This window comes from Anopheles darlingi, chromosome 2 (genome assembly GCF_943734745.1).
Source record: "Anopheles darlingi chromosome 2, idAnoDarlMG_H_01, whole genome shotgun sequence".
In the NCBI taxonomy this organism is placed as follows: Eukaryota; Metazoa; Arthropoda; class Insecta; order Diptera; family Culicidae; genus Anopheles; species Anopheles darlingi.
In genome coordinates, this window is record NC_064874.1 from 39,093,890 (window position 1) to 39,111,283 (window position 17,394).

At 40.3% G+C, this 17,394-nt stretch overlaps 1 protein-coding gene across 1 annotated transcript; it reads left to right on the forward strand.

The window, feature by feature from the left end:
- Window positions 1–2,300: 2,300 nt before the first annotated feature.
- Window positions 2,301–8,886, forward strand: LOC125948621 (uncharacterized). The gene is made up of 5 exons (XM_049674872.1): window positions 2,301–2,717; window positions 7,002–7,164; window positions 7,288–7,430; window positions 7,932–8,073; window positions 8,214–8,886. Exons 1-5 carry the CDS (start codon window positions 2,654–2,656, stop codon window positions 8,464–8,466), a joined length of 765 nt encoding a protein of 254 aa, XP_049530829.1. The 5' UTR covers window positions 2,301–2,653; the 3' UTR covers window positions 8,467–8,886.
- Window positions 8,887–17,394: the final 8,508 nt, after the last annotated feature.

The window sequence follows — 17,394 nt, forward strand, 5'->3', positions numbered from 1 at the left end:
TTTTCGCTGGAAGCCATCTCAATTGCACGTGTACAACGTACTTACTTAGTCAGCAGAATCGCGCTGTTGGTGGTTTTTGAACTCTCACGGTGCGGTTGCGATGACATCCAGTAAACGAGTTCACGCTTACCTCACTTCAATGGATAGTCTCGTCGAAAGAATCTACAAGAGCGGGCAAAGGATGCTGTCAATGGCCCTGTCAAGTAGCCCCGAGGAAAATACATATTACGTCTCCCTGAATGGGGCGTCTCTGTGCCGGAGTGGGGCGGGACTGTTGATGTTGTGAAGCAAAGTATAGTAAATGAATTCACTCCAAGAAAACTGTACAAACGAGGAGACAGGGGCGCCTTCTCGTGGAATGGTGCAAGGATACAGCATAAAGCGTCATTATCAAATCAATCAAAACATTAACCGACTCAGCAGCAACGGTTCCGCGTCAATTATAATGATATCGAAATCTGTAGAGAACTTTAATTAGCATTAGCGGACGCGAAGCTCAAACACCGATGAAAGGTGGCACGTTGTTGACTGACAGCGTTAGGCTCCAATTGATGGCCACGTGAAGGCCAAGGGTTCGTGAGCTTAATATTTCGGGGAAATATGGAAATTAAAGAAATTTCTTAGGAAAAGCCTTTACGTTGATGCTGAACCATACTTTCGATTATCATTTCAGCATTTCGATTATCTGTCATCTACACGCTCCGACCATCAATCGAACTAAAGGAGTTCTTACATCAAAGATTTAACACGTTTCGGTCGCGAGGGATTTTTTCCCTCTTTCTATAAACGTCTGTTTCTGTTTTCTGCTTTTTATGAATGATTAATAATTCTATTATTAATAGAGCAAAGTTTTACGCAAGTGATGATGGAAGAGAAGATATCCCGTTCGAATATAGACAGTTCGTCAATTCACGAATAGCTACAACCAAGAGATTGGTGCGTCGCACCAAATCTCATCCAAACGAACTTTAATGTAGATACAAGAATTACGCAGAAATGCGTGCGAAAAAGCCATCCTCGAGGTTTTCTTATATGGAAACCTTAATTCATTTACGGGAAATAATAATCGGCGAACAATTTATCAAAACCGTTCTTCTTTAAAACATACACACGTGCAGGATGGAAGGAAAGATATGCTCGAGGTTTTGGGTTGCAAAAAATTAAATTCCAAGACAAACCGCTGCTACCAGCATCCCCGCGTTGTTCGAGGGTTAGCTAGTACGTCATGTATCCACGTCAAAGTAAAAGGTGCTGTGTATGAAAAATACGAGCCCACACATTGCACACTTCAAAAGCAGCGTCAACGAGGCCGTAACAGTAAAGAGAGTGCTTCACGTTTGTTTTGGCGAAATACTTTTAGCAACGCTTACCCTAACAATTCATTATGTATTCTTTGTGGTTATGAATTTTGATCTAACCTTGAACAGTCGGTGTTTCGGTCAGCATATCAGATAACGTGCTCCTTCTTAAATGAAATGGTTGCATCACGTGATGGACCAATAACTTAATTTACTTATTGGATTTGAGACGTCCATTACATCTCGAAAGTCTAACACGTTTGCACCAGACATACTTTGCACAAAGTGATAATTACTTACGAAACTAGCATGGGTGCTTGCGACTAGCATCCCGACAAAAAAGATACAATTCAATAGCCTCGTGCTCAACATCTGTGAAGCATATTCCTAGAAACAGATGATACGATTTCGAAAGTAGCAGTTGAATGTACTGTCAACAGTCTGTTCTAACAGCTCTTACATTCGCCCATCGCTTCCAACGTGTTATTGACAGCTGCAGCAGGCACGTTGAGTCACGATTGGCTGTAAATGATCTCGTATGAAATACCATAAACCCTTTTTTTCGTTTGCGTATTGCTTGTTTGAGTGACAAGCTGTCTTCGATAACGATTAGACGGATTTTATGTGACGATAGCCAGCATGCTAGAAGCGATTAGTAATGATGGTTGCAATCATTTCGTTTTCGAAATTCGAAACAATCCTGGATTTTATTTTGCTGCAATAGAATAATTTGTTTACTGAAAGCTAGTATTTTTATGTGAATCAAATGTTAATTGAATGGTTCGGTGTTCAAACGAAGCATACCATCGTGAGTGCTTTACACTCGCAGCATCCTCGTAGCATCCTCGTAGCAGCATTCTTTGGTACGGTTACTCAACCGAACCGAGACCGACCCGAATGTTCACGAGCACCCAAAAGAGTGTCCTTTAAAGGATGCCAGATGCAATAGATCGCAGAAAATTCGCCGGGAAAAACCACTAGCACGCAGTCGGCAGTCGGTAGTGTAGCGTTCAACTGGAAAGGTTCAACTCAGCACCTTTCGCGACAGAAGAACCGGTATAATGGTTAACGTGGAGCGTGTTAATATTGCTGTGATTGCTCTACTGTATCAAGTGATTTTTGTGAAGCGATATAAATAGAAGCAACCAAAGTTGTGCGCCTGCCGCTTTCCTTGGCTTTGTGTCAGGAGCTGTTGGATCTAACCTTAGTGTATTGTATACAATATGGAGAATTGATCGGTTAATTTAACAGAACATATCATAATCATATTTTGGAAATATGGTCTGCAAAGTGTAAATTTTGTTGAAAAAATAAACAGTGTTTAACAAACCACAAACAATATACGAACGGGAAACATGGAAGCTCCTGCTCTTCTTAAACTTTGGATATACACTCTGTTGCTGACAGCCGTCAGCAGTGGTAAGTAGGAGCTGCTCCTTACTGTATTTAATTCCTTTTAAACTTTTTTTTCTTAGCGGGAAGTGCGTAGGGTTGTGCCTCGTAATCTCACATTTAATATTTTCCACCATAATCTTAAATTTTGTACCGAGAATTATTCCAAATGTTTCGCCCGTAGATTGTGCTGATGGAAATACCATCGGGGTGAAGGTAAACATGACAAAACATGAACAAGCAGCAGCAAAGTTGCATAGCTAGACAGTAAATAATTGAGGATCATTGCTCATCTTGCATTCGCTGCAGATACTAATAAAGTTATTCATTCGCATTAAGATATCTCGCAGAGCCGCAGCTGGCAATTGCTTTGAAGGATCAAAAACTTCAATTTCCTCGAAAGTTCAACCGTTTCAAAATCAACACAATTAAAAAATTATCCTCCCTCGGGAGCTGTAGTTTGGCAGAAGTCCCTTCGTTGAACCAAATTGAATTGTCCCTTTTCATTATTTGCCAAACCCTAAGAGGGAAAATACCATGAATTTATTATGGTTTGAAATGGCCTGTTAACAGTCCTTATAAACGGTGAGCGATGGCTACATCGATTGGATTAGAAAGCATCTGTTCAAAGAGCATAATCGATCCCATGTTATTCTTGTAAGCTAATGAATTGGTACAAAGAGAATAACTAACAAAGATGGCACCAAACCACATCCAGATTCCACTTTGCGGTACGTGCCGGACGAAAACTTTTCGATTAAATATTTGATAAAAGTTTTCCCGGAGCGAGCTGATGTGAAACTTGAGCCATTGTTGGAAGGAGGCATTACCTTAATCCGGAGCGGTTCGCCGTTGCTAAGGTGATCGGCAGCACGTCCAGCAACGGTACCATGACAAGAAAGTAGCAGCACTTCCAAAGGATTCAATCTGTAGAAAATGATATTTACCCTGTCCTTACGTCGGTTCATGAATGGCCGTAATAGATGGTTTGTCAACGCTGGCCGCCTTAACGAGCTCGTTTCATAAGCTCTCGATGCTCTTGAGATCTAAGCCTTAGATTTGTTGCTTGTATGGCTGCTTGCTTGTACCTTTTTTACACCAGCTTAAGAATCTGCCATCCTTTAAATCTTTGGCCAGCATTGGTTACGGTAGAGGAGCGGCAAAAATCACGCCCGCAATGCTTGTGTTGTGTGCTTTGTGGCTATCACTTGGAGTCTTGGAAGCACATTGAAAATATGCTCATTGCAGATAAGCAAATGACAAGCTACGCAGGCAAAAAAAACTAGTTGATTCAATGAAATGCAATGTTCAACCATACGCTTCTCCACGTTTTGTGTAGTTCCTTTCCATTGCAAACATTTTGATAACGTAATGCCAACACCATTGCGGTAATTACGCTTGCTCATGAACTATTTCAATCGTTCTACTTTTCTGAAAAATCGGCAAGCGCTCAAACTAACAAAGTCCAGTGAAAAAGTATTTGTATATGGATTGTAATTGTCAATTCCGTATCGCAAAATTCCGCGGCAAAATGTATCGTAATTGGCAATTCCGGTTATTCATGGATAGGAAATGGACATTGTCAGCGAAGATAGCTACAGTGACCGGCATAAGTAAAAGCCCACCTCTTGATTTTTGTAGATTTTTGACTATAAATCCTACATTTTCTATCGTAACCGGCAAATCTAGTGGTTTTCTTAAAGCTTGAACATTCCTCTTTCAGTTTCACTAGCTTTCATCTCGATTGGATGGATAACAAATTTTTGATAATTGCTTAAATAAGAGATGGTCGATCACAGTTGTGACAAAAGTAAAAGCCCACCTACAATGAAACTTTCTTAACAATTAATATGGTCCACCCTTAGCCCGGACATCAAGTTACAGGCGTTTTGACATGCCGTTTACATGATTTCAGGAGTGTTGTGGATCATTCTCGTTTAATAACTTTCAAAAATAATTGTTTTTGATAGTAACATAATTCTTAATGATTTTTTTATCTAAAATACTCCACAAATTCTAAATCCATTAAAAGCCTAGGCTTTGAGAAGGCCATTTGAGAAGGAGAATTACACGGGAACATTAAGAAATATTAGTTAATTTAGCGGAATGTTTGGGATCATTGCGCTGTTGCATACCAAAATTGCTTTTAAATGGGTCTATTCGTACTGAACCTATCAAAGAGTTATTTAGGGTGTCAACATAAATTTCGCCCGCCATAATACCATCATTGTCTTTAAATTGTCCACAAGAGCCATGGAAAATCCACCCCTCAACTTCATACTACCACCTCCGTACTTGATTATTACCGATACATTACGTTCTTGCAAACCATGGTTTATTTTCCGCCGATTTCTTTCGTGATAGTTTATATTAAATGTTTCCATTTATGATTCGTCAGACTATAGAACATTGCTCTAGCCTTCTTTTAGCTTGGTTACACATTTCCGGGTGAAATTCTAACGTTTAATCATATTTTTGGCATATAAACGGAAGACTTTTAGCATACGTACTCTTGTACTCATGTAGAGCTTATCTAATGTGGCATAGTTTGCTAGAAAATAGACAGTGACAGAGTTTTCATGATGGAACAGATAGTTAATTCTAACGATTTCCTAATCTCTGGAATGGTTTTTATCATTTGTTCGATCATTCGTCTTCTTAGAACGTCCGTTTTAAAATCTCATTTGCTGTTCTGATGAACATTGGTGATTAATCATGATGGCATAAAGGCGTCCCCTACTAATAATATTTTTTCTGCTAATATCTGTTGAGACACATGGTTGAATCAATGCTGCATAAGAAGATTTCAGGCATTCAACGATTTTTTTTCCTCCCATATACCCATTTCTTTTGCAAAAACCCGTGCGCAATCGACTTACTACTGGAATTGCTACGATTGATGGATTAAATTACTGTAAACAATAATGGAAAAGAACCTAAAACTTTAAAACAGATGTAAACTAAAAGCCCAACAAAGATATAGTAACCAGATGGCTTTATTAAAATTATATTTTTTGCAAAGTGGGCTTTTACTTTTGTCACAACTGTGATCGACCATCTCTTATTTAAGCAATTATCAAAAATTTGTTATCCATCCAATCGAGATGAAAGCTAGTGAAACTGAAAGAGGAATGTTCAAGCTTTAAGAAAACCACTAGATTTGCCGGTTACGATAGAAAATGTAGGATTTATAGTCAAAAATCTACAAAAATCAAGGGGTGGGCTTTTACTTATGCCGGTCACTGTATAATAAGCACGCAACACATCATACCTGGTAGGAGTACATTGAACGAATATACTCTTCGACCCATGCTAACAAATAGGAGTTTATGAAACATCTTAAAGTTTCACGCATGTTTTCCGCCGATTGTTCACTTCGTTATACACAAAAATTCAATCCATCCTTCCTATCCTAGAAGTATGACGATATACGAAATGAGACACAATATAATAAAGGGTTGTCTCATTTGTATATTTTAAGATGACTTAAATGTAGCTGTCTCGTAAATTTCAAATTCAATATACAATAATGAATGTTAAAACGAACGTTCATGCCACTGCAAATTGGACGGTGGTAACCATTAGAGAGCCTTATTTATATAAGCTTAATTTATACTGCTTCGCATACAAGCAAAATTCAAATGCAGCGTAAGCAGCATGAAATCGTCTGATAATGAGAGATAACCGGTCAACTCAACTCGGTTGTACAGAGAACGACGGCTTTACACATCGAAAAATTTCCTCGATTGAAGGGATCTACCAGACGCCACATACAAGAAAACATCTTCCAGCAGCACTGGGGAGGTGATCGTCCCCTTAAGCAGTCCGCGCGGCAGAATTGTTAAAACATCCCTCTTGCATAATCATGCTTTTAGGCACGATGAAAGTATGTTTGTGTTACAGCATTAATATTCATGGAAGGGTAAATCATAAAATCGTCTTCTTTGCCCTTGTGAAACTGATTTCAACGCAAAATGAAATGCATAAGCTCTATCCTCACATCCTCACTAGCAGATTTCTATACAGAAATGAACAGAAATATATGGCGCGCTGTGGTCATGCGGTGTCAACCTTTTTTGAGCAGAAATTTGTTAGTGTAGACCCGTGTTAAAATTGTACTGTACAGTGCAATGTTCTAGAAAGAACAAGTAGCATTGATCAATAACAAACAATAGGTAGGAGAATAATGCAACCAATAAAACGGAGCGCTCCTATTCAATTTGCTACCATGTCCGCACTAAACACTATCACCAGGTGCAGTAGATGGTTTGCAGCTTCAACACTCACACTCACCTCACATTGCCCTTGCAGAGACCGTGCCAACGCCAGTGAGCACTTTACCGGATCCGGTCTGCGGTCAGATGTCACAAATGCTGGACAACTGTTTCCGCAATTCCACCCCTTCGATCGCCGTTGAGCTGCTGCACTCGGTCAAAATACCCGACTCGGCGGAGGAAATTAGTAATCGTTGCCTGTAGGTCATCGGCAGCATTGCAGGCCGTGTTGTGCACCATAAAGCATCCATAAAGCGCCCGCTGAAAGGATGCACCGGACCACGCGGTAAATGATTGTTCTTTTATGCTCTCCCCGCCCGTAGGCTGTTCAACCGGGGTATGGAATGTGTGCAGCACTACTTGAACGTCTGCGTTGAGAAGCAGGAGCGGACCATCATCGAGAACGAGGTGTACGGTGCCAAGCAGCTGTACGAGTTTCTCTGCCGAGATCGCTCCTTCCAGAAAGGTAAGAAGAACGCTTCGGGCACACCGCACTTGGATGTCCCCCCAACCCTGGCTGGACCGGATGTGACCTAAATAGTTCATTACTTATCGCCCACTACGGAGGAAGTCATGCAATGGCTTTTGTTCGCCATTTTTATTGGTTTGCATTCGGCTTGCGGACTTTCTTTTCAACGATCGCCGCCTGCTGCTAACGAAGGAAATGGAAAAGCTATTTGTGATGTGCGAGAGGCGACCCCCTGCCTTCCTTTATACATTCTTCATACGGTAGTACAAACTATCTTAGACCGGAACACACTGCCCAATCGACAAGGTTTTCATGATCTTTCGCGGTCATGTTTGGAAGCTTCAAGTTAATATATCCAATCTATGCCTTGTAGATAATGTTTTTAATCCACTAGATAGAGTTGCGCTGTCCACTTAAGAGGATCTTTGTTTAGAAGAAAATCGCCGGAAGCACAATTTACTTTTGAATTGTTCTTGTTCTCGATGCACGCACATCCAGAGTTCCTGCAGCACAAGGCGTGCTTTCAGATTGTTCACAACGATTGGGACGCTTGTTCGAGCAAATTCGTTAGCATCCTGAAGGAGGAAATATCGAAAACGACGGCACAATCGAGGAACGTGCATTACATGCACTTTTGCTGGTAAGTGCTCGCGACGACGCGAGAGACACCTCAAAACCCCCGCTCGCATTGATATTGATTTCCTTTTCTTCTATCCCGCGTGTACGGCTCCCAATCAATCCTGGCACTCTTTTTGCTGCGATGGCTGGCTGCATCCGTAGTGCCCGGTACGGTTACGAGAATTGCGTCTTCAACAGTGCCCGGTACAAGTGCAAGCATGATTCGGCGGTATTTCTGCGAACCGTCGCTAAGCTCCTGTCCACCGATAGACACTTCCTAAACTGTGATAAGATCGAGCATTTGGTGTGCTCGAGCGGAACGAGCACTGTACGCCGTTGGACCATGCGATCGCTGGAGCTGGTGAGCGTGATTGGCTTGTTCTTGGCTAACCGGCTGTCACTAGCATTGCGATAGGTACGTGGTTCGAATAGACGAAGATCCTTTTTGGTCGAACTTGTCGGTCGCGAACAAGCTAAGATGAATGCTAGCCAGTGAAAGGTAAGAAAATTACGGTAGTGAATTAGTTCCACTTTTGCGATTTCTGCATCATCCCCATCTACAAAACGAGAGTAGCCAGGGGAGAGATATCAGTGTACGGAAGATAAGCGAAGGTCTAGTGGTTTCATTGATTCACGATGTGCAGCATAGGTCGACAGTTATAAGATAAATAAATCGACGCCTTTCACTTAATACCGATGGGCGAATTATTTTTGAAGCAAATTGAAGTCATCTTCATCTTTAAAATCATCATTACGATAGAGAGTTTAGTGTTAATTGTATTGTACCATACTAGTCAGTTAGGACTTGAGTCGGCCAATTCGCTCGACCAATGTAACCAGCATGTTGTGATATAAACTGCATATTGAAAGTTTACTATTGTCATGTTTCTGTTGCATTTTGAAATAAAATGTCCAATGAAATTATGTCACGCCTGAAACGAAATGCATACCTTGCAGCATAACGTAACTCGTTGCAGCATAATGTAAGTATAGTAAAAATAAGCACCTATTCCAACTACTCTCCAGTTGGTGATGACATAATGACATGATGACAATGCTAACTACTGAACTACAGCAACACAGCAAAGTGAGGTAATTATTTACATAACACATAGGAAAAAACCATCTAAATAAAAGGATCCATGCTAATACCAATCGTGTAAGTTCAGCGTATCAAAATGATATTCGATCTGTCTATCCTACATTTGCGTAGCTCGTATCGTTCACAATAGACATTCGATCATAGTGGATACAACATACTATGTATCCCTTGTACAACACGACAAAAGCTAATTAGGTACAATTCCCACGGCAACCATTACACAACGGCCAGTCAATCGCTTGTTCATTTGGATGAAATGTGGAACACGTGGATGAAATGTGGTTTTACGAAATTTTCAATAAGGTGAAGATGCATAACAGTGTGTAGATTAACAAAATCAAAGTCACAGTTAGCAAGTACGATGTATTACATTTTTTAAAGTATAATTTGAAATGCATACTTGCAAGATCACTAATGTGAGAAACGTAACAAAACATCATGTACAATTGATTGAAATATTTTTTTCTAAAACATCTTGCTTTTTTAACAACTCACTTTGAGGGATTACTACCTAGCATAAGAATTTCAATGCAAAGGAGATGAACATAAGTTTTTGCCATTTTGCGTTTAGGCAATTTTTTGCCGTCAAAAGCTACATATTTTCCAAACATTTTGATTCCGTTTAAGAAAATCTAGCAGTAAATATACATGCAACTCTGCATGCACACTCTGGAGAAAATACTTTCTCCAGTACAGCATTCCAGATTTAGCAATCTATTTTGATTTGTCTGGGGCTTCCCCAAACGCTAATATGATTATTGCACTGTTAAGTTCGGTGACTCCAAATGGATTCAGCATCCAATGCAATTCGTTCGGACTAGGTTTCAGTGTTGGTGACGAACACAAATGCATGTGTCGGACATTGTGTAAAGACGAGTAAGTTCAGCAGTTGCTCGACTGAATAACGCAACTGAAGAGGAGCGATCAGTCAGTTCCAACCGTCTCTCGAGCAAGTCGTATCGCATTGACCAACTTAAGGGGGGGCTTTGGTTATTTCGGGTTCAAAAAAGCCTTATTTTTGACGATTTTTAGTGCAGAAACCATTCAACTTAATTTTTACAAGTGAATGTCAAATTAAATTACAACTTTTCAAGAATATTTGGTTCTATTTTGGGGAAGATTTGATCAAAACTACGTTCATGGCATCCAATCGAGAAAGGCAATTTTGCAAAAATGTACTTTTTGCGGTGCCCATCGTAGCTACGTGCTGGGTCATCTGAAACATACAAATGGGTATTATTTTGTTAGATTATAAGTTTATCCAGGTAGCCCCGTTGAGTTTTTGTTAAATTTCCTATTTTTCGATCTTTGGCAGATTTTTAAAGTTGAAAAAGTGTTACTTTTTTCGATGTTGCCTCAAAAAACGAGTTTTATATAATTAAAAGAATTATCAAAAAAAAAAGTATAAACAATTTTAACAAAAACTTGACGGGGCTACCTGGCAAATAGTGTACAGATTAAGTGTTCAAAATTTCAAATCGATTGGACCAGTAGTTTTTATGCTACGATGGGCACCGACTTTGAAAACGCAGGTTTTGGGAATCGCGATTCAAAGTTGCGAGATGCGTTAAGGGGGGGCTTTGGTTATTTCGGGTTCAAAAAAGCCTTATTTTTGACGATTTTTAGTGCTGAAACCATTCAACCTAATTTTTACAAGTGAATGTCAAATTAAACTACAACTTTTCAAGAAAATTTCGTTCTATTTTGGGGAAGATTTGATCAAAACTACGTTCATGGCATCCAATCGAGAAAGGCAATTTTGCAAAAATGTTATTTTTGCGGTGCCCATTGTAGCTACGTGCTGGGTCATCTGAAACATACGAATGGGTATTTTTTTGTTAGATTATAAGTTTATCCAGGTAGCCCCGTTGAGTTTTTGTTAAATTTCCTATTTTTCGATTTTTGACAGATTTTTAAAGTTGAAAAAGTGTAACTTTTTTCGATGTTGCCTCAAAAAACAAGTTTTATATAATTAAAAGAATTATCAAAAAAAAAGTATCAACAATTTTAACAAAAACTTGACGGGGCTACCTGGCAAATAGTGTACAGATTAAGTGTTCAAAATTTCAAATCGATCGGACCAGTAGTTTTTATGCTACGATGGGCACCGACTTTGAAAACGCAGGTTTTGGGAATCGCGATTCAAAGTTGCGAGATGCGTTAAGCCTTGTATGAAACTCTGTTTTTCAAAAATCAATATCTTTGTCAGTTTTGCTTCGATTGATCCCAAAACTTTACACAATACTCTTGAAAGGATAAGCAGTCATATGAAATTATAAAAAGTAAATGCGAATAATTAAAATAAAATACCGAAGCCCCCCCTTAAGCCTTGTATGAAACTCTGTTTTTCAAAAATCAATATCTTTGTCAGTTTAGCTTCGATTGATCCCAAAACTTTACACAATACTCTTGAAAGGATAAGCAGTCATATAAAATTATAAAAAGTAAATGCGAAGAATTAAAATAAAATACCGAAGCCCCCCCTTAATAAAGTACACATCTTTCGTCCAGCATGAAGCAGTTCACTGTCTTGTCGCTCGCTACCTGTGTATTTCTGTTGATAACTAATACTAAAGGTTTTGAGATAAAATCTTCGGAACAAGCTACCGAAGATCCACCAGTCGAGATTGAAGAAACTTCAAGGAAGCAGCACAATCATTCATCAGCACAAGATTTTAAAATGAAGAAGTCTGATTCTAGAACGGGCGACACCAAACTTCAAGCAGTAAGGAATATCTCATTATTCTTAGAATCGATACAGGATGCAGATCGTCCATGGTCACGCAATGGGTTACAGAGCTTAACTCAAGCAACCGATCAATTGAGATAGTTTGTGAAATTCTATTTTTTACAAAATAAGTCAAATTTGGAAATGTGCCTGAAATCGAGGAAACATTTGTGAAAGTGTTACGGAAACCAGTGATATAAAAAACAAGCTGACATTTCGAAGATCTGTTTGTTTTACTTTTAGACATTCGTATTTTCTTTTTCTTTTAGAGTGCTCTTGGTGTAGCCAGCCAAACTCCACCGTGCCGCAGAGGATATAGGTGGTCCTGGGGTACGAAGAAATGTATGCTTATCCTATCCTAAAAATAACTGCTCCAGTGAATAACTAGAACCTGCAGCGTCTAGAGCAAATATTTTAAATGATACCGGAGTGATGAACAACCAAGCGGTAGAGGAACATGCTTCAAACTTTTGCACCAACGTCATTTTATCACTGAAAATACACCGTTACAAAACATTCCATATGAATACTATTTAGCAATTTAGTGAACTTATGTGCTATGTATCCCGGGATGTAGTTGTAGTAAAGTCAACACGAAATGAAAATTCGGAAAAACTGCCTATATATTCAACCTCGATTAATTCTTCTTAACGATTAAAGTCTTTTGTTTCCTTTTCCCGAAGACGAAGGATGAAGAACGACACATTTTGGCAAAACTAAACCTGATAACAGATTCCAGATTTATTCGATTGGTAAATGCAATGATCTTCCCTAGTATTATCTGAGTGCACATTGGTCGCCTGATAAGTCATCACCTTTCAATTGGCTGGGCTATCCAAAGTTTCAGACAGTGACTGACGTAAGTTTAGTGCGAATAACGAACGTTAATATGATGATTGCGATGTCTCTGAGTTTCGGGATCGCGGATTCCGCATCAGACACTTTACCTATGCTATCCATTCGGATTGTCATTCAGCGTTGATCGTCCAGCAGGAAGCAAATCACTCGCTGGCTCGCTGGCTAGTTTTTTTTCTGATAATAAGTTACAATCACAGGTTGAAAACCAGATATTTACAGCAAGATTCATTCACGCAGCGAGTTATCAGTCGACCATACACAAGAGTTGTATAGCTTATATTTGGCATTTCTTCAAAGGGGGTGGTTATTTAATGAAGTTGGATACGGTTTTAAATGTGACATCAGCGATTGAGTGATTGAGCACAACGTGAAATAAGTAAATAGTCATTTCTTAAGTTTTTACTAAAGCTGGCTAAATAAACTAATCTAAATTAAACAAACGACTCGTGTGATTCATAAATACTTGCAATTATTCCGAAATACTCAATCGCATTTTGATTGATGATTGATCGCCAAGTATTTGCTTCTAGCTCCCAAATGAGATTAGGCATCGGGAAGATGATTATCATCCGCGATCAACACTTGGGAAGATCTGAAGAGCCACTGCTTTTGCATATGTTCACGATGACAATGAGTTGTTGTCTTGCTGAGTAAACCATAACCTCCATTCATTCTTAACATTGAAAGTTAATATCGTACGGTAATGGTTGTAAAACAAGAGAACATACTTGCTCCACAACCATTCCTAACTATCAATATTTAATTTATTGATTTACACATCACTCACCAAAACACAGAAGACGGAAGCGTTCGCCAGCACTATGAGGAAACTAACGCTGATTATGAAAAGCATCTTGATAATTCTATTATTTTTGTAATCAAAAATCCGTATCAATCAATCAATCTGTCAGGAACTCTTACGCTGTCCAAGGTAGCTTGTTTACGCATGAGTCGCCCATGCCAAAAAGCCGTTACTAGTTGTAGATACAAATAAATTGAACCCGTAATCATCATCACCGCCATGTTCCATCCAAACCCTACACTCTTACAATAGGCCAAAGTTTTGGAGGCTGTTTTGCAGCTTTGGTCGAATGTCCCCAACATTGCTTTTAGCTTACCTTTGCAAATTGCTAAACGATTCGCAGCTGGACGCTGACAGTCGCTCGCCAGTGCGTTGTCTTTCACCACTGCTGGTTGCGGCCAATGGTGCGAGGTAGAAGAAGCGGAAAGAATTGATGGAAAAACTCTGACAACGTTGTGCTCACCGATATGAAATGGTACCTTGCAAAAGAAATGCCAAAGCTCGAGTTGGTGGCTGACCGTCATACACATCTGATGGCAACATTTACTAATTAACTGTAAGCAAGTATAATTCGTGTAACTTCTACTTGGAGCAAAGCTGGAACCATGCTTGGCTGAATCTTGGCAATCACAGAATAGCTTGTTATTTGTGTAGCCGAGTGACACTATGTTTGCCAAAGTACATAAATCAAAAATTGTTCTTTCGTAGAAATTCCTAGCGGAAGTCATAGCAATAACAAAATAAACAACAATGCCTAGGGGAATGTAAAATTCAATATAACCTGCTTCCTGATCCCTAAAGCAACTCCCTAACTCACTGTCCGCAAAGCGCCCATAATTGGAAACCCCCCGGGGGCTCCCTTGGGACATTTTATAGCATTTGGCAATTTGCAATTGAGGCTATTTCATCCTTTTTTTCTTCTTCTATCTAAAGCAGATATGTGGGTTAATGCGTCGCAATTTAAATGAGTGATCATTTGAGCCAGAATGGACAGTATGTACGACAGCATCCAATTTTACTTTGAGGGTTGAGCAAAGAGATGAATTTCCAGAGAAACATGATATCGAATTATGATTAACAAACCATTGTAACATCTTCCTTTACCTCTTATGTCAGTGCTGATTTTCTAACCATCGACGCTTATGGAGTAGAGACGAATGATAGGTCAGAGGCCCAAAGTCTCTCTAATCATAATAAAAAAAAGGTGCTCATGGTTAAACGGGAATTTTTCAATTTCTTTTAATGTACTGTTATAAAAGTTATACAACGCTTTAGCATTATCGCTAAAAAATCCAAAAGGAATAAGAATAGAAAGTAGAAAGATAGATTTTTTATACCATTAGGAAATGGCGAAAAAGTAAAATCTGTCTTTTTATCGTTAATATGTCGTTTTAAAAGGACGAAAAGGCGATGAAGTCATTTAAGGCTTAGCCATCAACACGAAGACATTTCCTCAATATATGCCGTTCCATTTGATATAAAACGCTATTGTACTTCCATAACAGTTGCAGTCTGGTAGTTCCTTATGACAGTTATGTTTTTATTAACATATAAATGCACGATGAATATCTAATAAAACTTGTGGCTCTCGCCAATCGTGAATCCTAAGAAGAAGAAAAAACTTTGAATCATATTCCCCTGACTAGTTATTCTGCATGAGAACCACAAATGCATTGGACTTCTGGCTATGCAAAGAAGCCATAATAAAGTCCAAACCACATGTGACCCACCTGCTGCTGCTGCTGAGACGTTTGCTTCACAAGAGCATCATGATGGAATGAAGCTGCAACCTGCAGGCGAATCGTCTCCGTCTGCCGCTCAAGATGCTGAGAGCCAAAAACAAAAACGAGTAGACTCGGGCACCACTTTGGAGGAAGGAAATTAAATTTATGTCAACGCAATGATGCATTTCCTACCACACGGATCAACTCATGCAGGCACCTGCAGAAATCACAACCCCCGAGCTGCCGGAACATCGAGAATGGGAATGCATTGGGATCGTCAGCGAACCGTGGAACGACACGGCCGACAGGAAGTGAATAAATTTAATAGTCTGCGTCCTCCCCCCCCCCCCCTTCCCTTAACCAGCGGCACATCAGATAATGGACCATCGGGAATTGATAAAAGAGCACATTGCACCACACCGCCACGTTCACCACTACCGACCTCCGGTCACGATTCTAGCGCCCTGGAGGGGCTAGACGCGCGGAAGGAAAGGTCATCCACGTGGTGAATGGTGGGCAGAAATGCACAAAAGTTACCAGTTGGTCTAGCGGCCGACGGTCCGCGAACGAGCGAGAGGTGTTGAGCCCCGAAATGAGCCCAAAAAACCCGAAGGCCAAAACTTTTTCGTTACCAACACAAACACTTCTGCCACCGTGCAACTGTGGGCGAGGTCGAGCGGGGTGCAGAAATTAGGATCGTGGGGCGATTTATGGTTTTTATGTTTCCGTTTTCGTTGCGATGGGTGCACACGGGGTAGCACTCGGCAAACAGCGACATAGAGAGCGCGTGCGAGAGAGAGAGAGAAAAAAAAAGAGCAAAAATAACAACCAAAATAAAGGTTAAGTTACATTAAAAGCATTTGCTGTTTTGGAACAGCTAAAGCATCCCTCTTTCCAACTCATGCTTCATGCTTTATCTTACTTAAATCGGGCGTAACCTAGATAAGTGATTGCATTTTACCGCGGGAACGGTGGAACTACTGGTAAATGTTACATTTTCTGTAACTTTTACTGTCCATCAGATATGACACACCAACCAACGCGAGCACGAGTGAAATGGATTTCGGTTTTACATTCCAAACACCTTAACGCTTAATGGTACTGGCGGTTTGGTGGACACCGTTCGTAAGACACATTCCATCCCGAACCGTCCGTGTAGGGAAACATAATTTCAAGATGCCGGAAACCTTTTTCCAGCAACACCACAACAACCAGGTTTCCTACATTCCGTGTTCGATGTTGTTGTTCCGAATGTGTATGCTGTGTATGCTATGTACGTATGTCTGTGTCTGCTGCTGCCTCGGGCTTGCCCGCGAGAAAGGCCCCCATTTTGTTTCGTTATTTGTAATACATTCCACACTGAACTAATGATTTTTGAAATCGTGCAGTGCATGCCGAATATTTATGGCGTACCTGGTACGAAATACCGGCCTTAACCACTCTCAACAGGTTGAAATTTGCTGTTCGCTCGATCACCTACCGAGAATACGGCTCCGAGCGAATTGGTGCTTTTTTTACGGTTGAAAATTATATTTCAATTATTGTGGCACATGCCTTCACCGTTTCCCGCTGTTCTCTCGCTGTGGAAAGCATTCGTTCTTGTTTCGCTTTTTTCGCAAAATAACACACGAGACATACCCCAGGTGTTTCGCTTCGCTGTGGTAAGTACGTGGCAGGTTAAACCAATGATGAACATTATGCTTCACCGTATTACGGGGCCGCAATTTTCATCCCTTATGCGATTCGAACTTTGCGTAGCCGAAACAGAACGAAGACTTGCGTTTCTCGAGGCACACTTTTCACGACACAAACCAGCCTCCACTAGTGTCACCTCTGCTACGACGAAGACGACAACGCAGATGACGACCAGGCTCTGTTTGCCTCAGCGAAATTGCTATTAATCAACTTCATCTTGTCAACGGCCATTAAATCTGGTAGGCTCCGGCTCCGGCTCCGGCTAACATATGCCTTATCAGTGATGGATTAAAACAAAAGCTATTAAATGCATGTCAGGGCGCGTCTTGTACCCTCCGCCTGTCGGTTCCGGAGGACCTTTTCTCATCTCAACCGAAAGCATGACGTGTCACTTCTAACGATCATCGGATACCTTCTGGCAGATGAACGCTGAT